We start from the raw sequence: 9,688 nt of genomic DNA on the forward strand, positions 1-9,688 counted from the left end.
AGTCTAACCATCTCCCCTTGACATTCAACGGCATTAACATCACCGAATCCTTCACCATCAACATCCTGGGGGTCACCACTGACCAGAAACTTAACTGGACCAGCCACACAAATACTGTGGCTACAAGAGCACATCAGAGGCTGGGTATTCTGTGGTGAGTGACTCACGTCCTGACTCCCCGAAGCCTTTCCACCATCTACGAGGCACAAGTCAGGAGTGTGATGGAATACTCTCCACTTGCCTGGATGAGTGCAGCTCCAACAACTCTCAAGAAGCTCGTCACCATCCAGGACAAAGTTGCCTGCTTGATTGGCACCCCATCCACCAACGTAAACATTCACTCCCTTCACCACCGGCGCACCATGGCTGCAGTGTGTACCATCCACAGGATGCACTGCAGCAACTCACCAAGGCTTCTTCGTCACGAAACCCATGATGTCTACTACCTAGAAGGACAAGGGCAGCGGGCGTATGGGAACAACACCACCTGCACGTTCCTCTCCAAGTCATACACCATCCCGACTTGGAAATATATCCCCTTTTCTTCATCGTCGCTGGGTCAAAATCCTGGAACTCCCTACCTAACAGCACTGTGGGAGAACCTTCACCACATGGACTGCAATGGTTCAAGAAGGTAGCTCACTACCACCTTCTCCAGGGCAATTAGGGATGGGCAATAAATGCTGGCCCTGCCAGTGATGCCCACATCCTATGAATGAATAAAAAAAACAATATAGCGCCTTTAATGTAGTAACATGTCCCAAGGCGCTTCACCGGAGCGTTATGAAACAGAAATTTGACACCGAGACACATAAGGAGATATTAGGACAGGTGAAGAGGTAGGTTTTAAAGATCGTCCTAAAGGAGGAGAGAAATGTAGAGAGGCGGACAGTTTTAGGGAGGGAATTCCAGAGCTTAGGGCCTAAGCTGCTGAAGGCACTGCCGCCAATGGTGGAGAGATGAAAATCGGGGATGCGCAAAAGGCCAGAATTGGGAGAGCGCAGACACGTTGGAATGTTGTAGGGCTGGAAGAGGTTACAGAGATAGGGAGGGGCGAGTCCATGGAGGGATTTGAAAACCAGGATGAGAATAGTTACCAGTGATGGTTAAAAGGGAGCTAATTGATAATTATAGGAGTTACAGAAGCCTGACCAAAGAAAGGGGGTGAGTGGAGAAGAAATCTGCAGGGTTATGTGTGCCGAGGAAGGACAGAAAGAAAAGGTTTAAGGTGGCACTATTTAAATGTTGCTGAGAGGAAAGAACTGGCAATTGGCAAAGAGTCTCTGAGTGGATCAGGAAGATAGAAAGGTAAATACGTTAATGGTAGGAAAATATTATAGGCTACCACAAAGTAAAATAGAGGTGGTTGTACTGTTGTAGGAGCTCATAAAGAGATTTATCCTGAGGTCACAGTTGTTAATACAGGAGATTTTAATCTTCCTGACATAGGCTGGGACTTACGCTGGGGACAATTTGCATGCATGAAGGAGTTTATTTAAGTACTTCAAGAATCTTTTCTTAAACAGCAGGTGAGGTAACCAACAAGGGAGAAGGCAATATTGAATTTGCTCCTAACTAATGAGGATGATCTAATATGCCAGGTTTAAGTAAAGGACTATGTGGAGTTTGGTGATCAGAAAGAGGTTAATTTTAATGTTTAAATTGAGGACAAAGCAGATAAAAAAAAACTATTACAAAACTGCACTATAGGAGAGCAGCGTTTGAGAGGATGAAATGCTGGACGAAAGGAATAAAATGGGAAGGGCAAATTCCATCCATTGATTTAATTATAGTCAGTGCACCCATGATTTTCTGGTAAGCTACCTGCTGTATGTAAGGCCCTGATGGTGGCGTGGGGTCTAGAATGATGTTGTTCACTAGCTGGATAGATCCATCCATCGTTAATATAGTGCATGGACAGACACAGAGGTCGCTAAATATTCAGTAGATAAAAATGCTATTGTAATTAACCAAATGGGAAAACAGAATAGTATACAGGGCTGATTTTACAAATGCACTTTACTGGTAGTAACTTGATTGAAAATTGGAGGCAAGGTGCGTAAACTACAATCATTAAAAAATAAAATTTAGAAACATAACTCTTCAGGCCCACGATCCGGCTCCCAGCAAATTTGGCCTGACGGGGAAGACGTCAATACTTCCCCACTCAGGCCTCCAACTAAAATTGTAGATCGACTCCTGATGTGCATAGCATGAGAAGGACCCCGCTGCCTTCCTGCGGGTGTCCTGCTCGCCTGCTCAGGACACGGTGGGAAGGCAGCGGGATCAGAGAGGATAAGTTGCTGTCCTTATTTTAACTGCCCCCGCCCGGTTTCCGCCAGGCAGGGGGAGTTAAAATCGGGGCCCATAAATCAGTGGCCTGGTTATAGGATCTAGGTAGCATGACATTAGTTGATACTTGCTATTTTTGTTTTTATTACCCCTTCTGCCCTGTTCAAACATATTCTGCTGCCCTGTCATTTTATTAAAATGAGGAAACCCTCCCGATCCTGGACATTTCTCCGGGGTCAGCAGCGGAGGTTCCCAGCAGGCACATCTTGCCGCCTACGCTGCGATTGCAGACCTGTGCATTTTCAGCCCCAATGTCTTATGTAAATAAATTTACCATTACCTTGAGAGAGCTAAAAGAGCACGTCATGATCTACTTGCCAAGACTGACATCCAAAAAAGGCACTGAGCACATTCTAAACTACTGCAAATCTCACAAAACTGTCAAACTTTAATCCCTTCTTGCTCTTCCCTCGACTCACACCTAGGTTGCCTATCCCTTATTTGGGCTCTGATAGCAGGAAAGTCCAGTGTTGTCCCCATCTGACATCCCCACACATACATGCACTTACAAGCAGGGGTCACTAGATAGCAATCAGGAACGGGAATCCTGGTTGATTTTTTCCTCCCTCCCTATTAAAGGGACACTTCAAGTGAAAGTCAAATTGTGTAATGGAATTTTAAGGGTTTGAAAGGGCCGCAAATGGGCTTCCTTTCCATCTTTGCACTGCCAGCAGGATCCTGACCACCAGGAGCACTAGTGGAAATTTTGGTGTGTGCTACATATGATTTTCTGGCCATTGTTTGGAGCACACATTAATTTCTGATATGTACTCCTTGTGGGCAAAGCTCCCCACTGGAAATAAAGTCAGAAATTCCCCCTAATACATTATGCAGTTAATCAGCAAGACCATTTTTTTTGTGTGGGGAGTATAACGCATGTTTTAGCAAGTTGTCATTATTTGTGGGAACAGATATAATATTCAAATGAACTGTGCATTTACAATAAGCGAAAATGCATTATCAGCTATAAGGGGTAAATTTTACGAGATAGTGCTCCTGGCGTGGAGCTTTGTTCAACAAGACAGCAGATCAAACAATCAGGAGCTGAGGTCAGTGAACCTGATTCGCAACTCTCCTAATTTTCCTTCTATTAATGACAAGAAAGGTGAGAGGGTCATGAAACAGGCATTCTAACCTCACGCACAATCGCCTTATCTGCCCTCTCAATGACTGAGACTCCTCTCCGAAAGTGCTATCTCCTAAAATTTGCTAAATAGGCTGCAAGATCAAACAGATATAGTGCACAGTCCAATCTGGCACATCAATAAGGGTCCTTTACCTTTATGGGACCTTATAAAATGTGGACTCTACAGTAGGTTTCTGTTATCGCATATTGCAGTGTGTTGTGACTCCAAAGTGCTCATTTCATAACCGTAGGGAATGGGTAAGTTCCTTTGATTCCCCCACCTGGTAAGTTCAAGGTCTCACTTGTGTCATTGGAGGAAGGGCAGAGTGGAGGCAGGAACTACTCCCAGAGGGAGGGATGGGTAAACAGATGGAAGATCATCGAGGACACTCTTTCCAAATTTGAGTTTGCTGCTTATATAGTGGCATTGCCCCAGGTCAGGTTACCTGTCTGCTCTTTTGGTTTGAAAATGGCATGGCAGAAGGGGCTAAAAGAGAGAAAGAGGCAAAAATATAAAATAGCATAGAAACAAATGAACAGATTTTTTTTACTCTATCTGAGCTGTACCAGTGAAAGTTCCTTTCTGTCAACTCCTTTAATATATCGTATATCTTCATAAAACGGGAACTGATGCAACAAAACATCCTGAACACAAACCCAAAATATAAATGGCAAATTGTCACTCCTCAGTTGCCAAAATTTGAGGTGAACTACCCATGATTTTTGACATTAGCAGCACCAAGAAAAATCACCATGACACTATGGAATTACAGTTTATCTGCAATGCACCTAGACAGAGGTATCCCTGCATATATATTAACACAGCACCTTGGGCAAACCAGTGGAATCAGCAACCCCTAGTTCATTATCCCTTTTAGATAGTGGACTGATAATTTGTGGCTGGCACACTAATCCCTGTGGGCCTGCACACTGCTACCTCTCTTCCAATACATATAAATGTCCATCTCAGACTGCCAGCCAATTTTCAGTTTCGAATGGAAATATAGATCCTAAGTAATGTAAAATTATAATAACTAATAGGCCAAATCCATTGTTACATGAGAAACTTTAAAATGAATATATAGTCTTCCTTGGTTACGTTATTTCAGAAAGTGAATGGGTTAAAGCCACTTCTGTTCACAGCAGTTTCAGCAGTGAATACAAGGACACTTCTGGCCTTCAAATATGTGGGGAGCAAAAAATTAACACACAGCTATTTCTGTGTGGGTTTCTGCTGATATAAAATAAATAATTATCCAATCAAGGAACACCTTTTCATTTGTGCATCCAGCCCAACTGCTTTACTGTGAATGTCGATGGGTAGTTTGTGTCATTGTACAGTGTAAACCAATGTGTACAGTGTGGCCTGACAGGAGCTGCCCAGCAGTCCTGGAGCATGCTCAGTGCTGACTTGCAGCCTTGTAGTAATTAAAGACCTGTTGTCTCAAGTCACATTGGAATGTAGAAAGGAAGAAATTGCGTTCCCTGTGTACCGCATGCCACACAAATTCCTATTCTGACTGAGAAACAATAAAAGTTTTCTTTCTTCAAGTATCCAATCAACTGACCAGCTTTGGCAGTACACTCCTCTGAGTCATGCTGGGATTGGGATCATTATTCTGATTGGATCTCAGTTTGTTGGCAATGCTGGCAGAAGTAGGAGGTAGTTTAGTCACTGCGTCCATGAGAGCAGTTGGGCTTGCTGACATGCGTTTTGCAAATGTTGTTTTGTCACTCGTTGGAGGTTTTGGCAGACGTCTTCGCAGCCAAGGGTGCCTTAAGGCCTGTGCTGGTGTCATGCGTAAGGCAGGATCCCACTCCAGGCAGTGTTTCAGGAAGTCAATGAAAGATTGGTCGTCACAGCCCTTCAGAGCGCTGGTCCAGTCTCGTTGACCAGGAGGTCCTCGATTTTTTCCTCTCCGAGATCTTCCACCATTCAAATGCACAGTCCCATCAGGAAGTGTAACAATAGAGGAATATCTAGGATAACCCTTAGAGCTAATGAACATTTTGGCCCTTTTGGAACATTCCAGCAATATTTTAGATGGCATTCCTAATAATTCCATCATGCAAGCTAGCTGATCTCCCTCATCTTCCCCTGGTAACAGTGGATGTCCAGTCAGCAGTTCAGCAAGAATGCATCCCAAACTCCACATATCAATAGCCATCCCATACCGTGCCCCTAGAATCACCTCAGGAGCTCGGTAAAAACGTGACTGAATGTATGTGTAGATTCTTTGATGGTCATAGCAACTGGACCCAAAGTCAATCACTTTAACTCCACTACGGCCCTGTTGCTTCAACAGGATGTTCTCAGGCTTCAAGTCACAATGGATTATATAGTTCTTATGCAAAGCATCAAGGCACTGCAGGATGGAGTGTGCAAATTTACGGACCAGGGGCAGACTGAATCCTTGGAACTTATTCTTTTTGATGAGTTCATAGAGATTCATGCTGAGTAGTTCAAAGGTCATACAGATGTGGTTACGGAAGGAAAAGCTCTCATAGATATGGATGACATTCATGATGTTATCCTTGTCTTGCTTCCTCAGATGCTCTAGTATCTTGATCTCCTCAGCTGCTTGCCTATGAAATCTTTTTTCATTCCGTACCATTTTCAAGGCAATGTACTGGTGGAGTTTGTGGTCATAAGCCTTCACCACCTGCCCAAAGCTGCCTTTCCCAATTACCTTGATGACTTCATATTGATAGGCTATGTGATCATGTGGCACGTACAGGTAAGAGCCCTGCTCATCATCATAGCTATTGTTATTTGGTGCTCCAATAATGCCTGGTCTCTTTTTAGAATTTGGTCCAACAAAATAGATTTCTGAATAGCTAGCTATCTCCTGTTCCTCATATGGAGTAAGTTTGTGCATATAGTGTTTCTTTGCCTCCACTGCTGTCATTGGTTCCCCTTTAGGTCTAGCAGAGACATCATAGGATTTAATAGAACTGGAGCTGCCTTTTAGTTGGAAGGAGCTCTCCAGCTTGTGGGAAGGCAGGGAACTCTTATTATTGGCACTGAGACTACTGTTTGGTGTTGCACGTGCTGTCAATTTTGGCTCGGTTTCTTCATACAATTCTTGATCTTGGAAGTGTTGATCACCTCCAACATGATATTGATCATTCATGGTACCTGTATAGTCACTCTCCTGAAACAGAAGAAAACCAGATTTCTGTTGTGAGTGCTTGATGCAGTTATCTCAACAGCGGTAAACCTGTAATGGAAATTTGTTATTAATGCCATATTCTTCAAGTTTGTTAGGTTACAGATAAGACAGTATAGTGGTGTTTCTGATTATTAATATGAACACAATTACCTAGAGTAGTGCACTTGGGTTCCTTCATCCTATGTTCCTTCATCAGGTGAGTCATAAATCTTGACTGTCCCAATGAAGGGACCTATGTGCACTTGAAAGCCAGCATTTAAATCTAAGCTAGTTCGGATAAGGATCATAAGATAGGTTCATCTGAAGAAGGCCCTTTGGTTGATTGGATCTCATTCATCTAGAATACCAATCCTACCACTTCCCCACTATGGCAGCTAGATTTTTCTGTGTGTTCAGAATCCTGGCTTCAACTACCTTTCCTGGTTGATTATCTTCTGTTTAAAGAAATACTGTTCCAAATGTTGCCGTTCATAATAATGAACCTGTGCTTTCTTGTCTTGCAACCCTGGCATATCTGAAAGTATTGCTCCAGGTTTAATTTGCTATACCATTAAATATCTTATCTACCACTATATAATCCACTGTGAGACCCTCGTTTCAAAGCTAAAGATCCCCTTTTTTTTAAGTCATTCCTCATAGTTTTCCCTTTAACACTGGGGATCAGCCTTATTGTACTTCTCTGAGCCACCTCAACCAGTCTCAACAACCAGAAATGTATGCAATACTCCAGATGAACTTAAACATAGTGCTATACAGTTTAATTTTTGGGATTTAAACCCAACCTAATCTCCTGTTAGTCAACTAACACCTCTAGGTATCTTTCAACTCCGCCTGGCAAATTATATTGCACCCACAGAGAACCTGTGCCTCCTATTTTTTACTTCATTTCCCATTGATTAGCTGAGATGTATATGGAGTCAAATGCTTTGTAACTTTTTGTCTGCTTCCTTTGAGGTCATGGTCTCTCTAGCTTGGTGTCACTGCAAATTTAAGACCTTGCATTGAAACTGCACATCTAGGTCATTTATACATAGCAGGAAAAGGAAGGGTCTTACCGTGGATGCCTGGACACCTTCTCAATACCTCTCTGTCCACCCCCCCTCCCCCTCCCCCGCCCCCCGGCACATATTTTGATCTAGTTCCCTTTACCAATATGCCCTGCTTCCAAACTTATCAAATAAACCACTGGATGAACATGGCAGAAATCTATATTCTGCAACTGTGAGATAACAAGTAGAAAAAGGTGATTTGCATCACTTCAGTGTGATTAAATAATATTATAATTCCATGTCGCAGGTACAATAGTTTATTCCTAGTTAGGAAGGATATGTGATGCATGACTTTCTCTATAAAGCCCAACTCATACAAGACTTATATGCTGCCCCTAAATTTGAGGAGACTCGTCTAGTACTTCTCTCACACTCCTGGACAGGTACAAGAAAATGTTTGTTGTCTGACAATCCTTCCAACCAATGACCTTTAGCTTCCAAGGTCTCTCCATCACAGTCTTTCTCTTTCAACACTGCCACAGTCACTCCATCTTTGACCTTTATTTGCTTGTTGCTCCGAAGCTAAAAAATATGACACCTTACACACGCTTCATCCTCTATACATCCTTAAGTCTTGGTGTTGAAACCAAGAACTATTGCACTGTCTCCAACTCTAACCCCTTGGACCTCAAAACTCCTTGTCCCAGATTTTCCTCTCCCTGCACTTGGTCACATTGGATCACCTCAGAACAGCAAATAGAAGGCAATCAAGCAGGAAGGATCGCTCACACACTGTAAAGGAGCCCACCTGATTTGCCATCCATTTAAATAAGGCATGGAATATCAAGTGAGCTTCCTTATGGGCTTGTAATCCTCATCCCCCAATTTTCCTTTACTCGCTGTGCCCAGGAGCTCTAATACGTCCAGGCACAGGCACAGAAAATAACTCTTAGTGTTTGATGCTAACAGTCAATGCTTTGGGAGCGTGCTTAGCATGTCTGCAATTGCTGACACAAATCAACACAACTGGGCCATCTTCTGCATGCCAAGCCCACTCCTCCCAAAATCCAGGGGCTAATGCACCAGCCTTCTCTTGATAATCTAAATATCACTTTATCTTTTAAAAAAAAATAAAATCTGTTAATTGTGAAGTATAAAAGTGCTTACAATGAACCAGAATGCATAATTTTTATGTAAAAATTCAAAATTTTCCCGGAGGATCATGCTCCCTCAGAACCACTTGAAATGCAGCACTAATTTTGTGCCATCGACATTTGGATTTCATGTACTTACGTTTTATTTCTCCAATACAACGAAAGATTTCCATGCCATTTTCGGCATAATTTCAACACATAACTGGGGCAAGTAACATTTTGTGGCTGGAAGATGGGGCGGAAGCAATGTACGCCGGTTTTCTCCCCGAATTCCCTCGCGCTCTTTGGCCCGTCCCGTGATCTACTTGCTGAGTCCCAAGTGAACTTATCTGAATATATGATAATGAGGGCCAACAGTTCGGCAGTTTCAAGTTTCTTGCTTTTACACTCACAAAGCAATCAGGTTAAATTAGGCTGAGAATTATATGGCGCAGCTGTTGCCAGTTGCCATTAGCTGAAACAGGCGGAAGTGAGGTGCTGCTGAGCCTGAAGTGTGCAGAGAGTTTCACTCGCGATTTCTGCAGTGGGGAACCACTTTTTCAAGCATATGTTTTTCCATTAGTGTAAAAGCCGTGCAACGCACTACTTGGATTTTTTTTTGCCCGTTATGTTTAACTACCACTTAAGTTACAAAGCCAGTGTAAACTATTTACTTTCACATATCAAGACCTTTCTTGAGTTGGGGCCTGTGTCAGTTTTTGCTCATTTTCAAAGGTTGGCATGTATAGATTAGGTTAAGGCATTTTGTTGGGGCAGAGTAAAGGGAGGTTTACTCTGCATCAGCTAACAATTTGATAGTGAAAGTAGAAAAGTCTTCTGTTGCCCAGCACTGACACCCATCACCTTGAAAATGTTGTCAACTTTCTTTCTTTCATGTAAGGAATCTTACAACAC

At 42.8% G+C, this 9,688-nt stretch overlaps 1 protein-coding gene across 1 annotated transcript; it reads right to left on the reverse strand.

Annotated features, from left to right (window-relative positions):
- Positions 1-5,037: 5,037 nt before the first annotated feature.
- On the reverse strand, positions 5,038-6,612 carry LOC137333904 (dual specificity tyrosine-phosphorylation-regulated kinase 2-like). Its single transcript, XM_067998265.1, has one exon. It carries the CDS (start codon positions 6,610-6,612, stop codon positions 5,038-5,040), a length of 1,575 nt encoding a protein of 524 aa, XP_067854366.1.
- Positions 6,613-9,688: the final 3,076 nt, after the last annotated feature.

Source organism: Heptranchias perlo, chromosome 17 (genome assembly GCF_035084215.1).
Source record: "Heptranchias perlo isolate sHepPer1 chromosome 17, sHepPer1.hap1, whole genome shotgun sequence".
Lineage (NCBI taxonomy): Eukaryota > Metazoa > Chordata > Chondrichthyes > Hexanchiformes > Hexanchidae > Heptranchias > Heptranchias perlo.

Coding starts and splice junctions, on each gene's coding strand:
- LOC137333904 (XM_067998265.1), bottom strand. CDS start 6,612: ATGAATGATCAATATCATGTTGGAGGTGATCAACACTTCCAAGATCAA.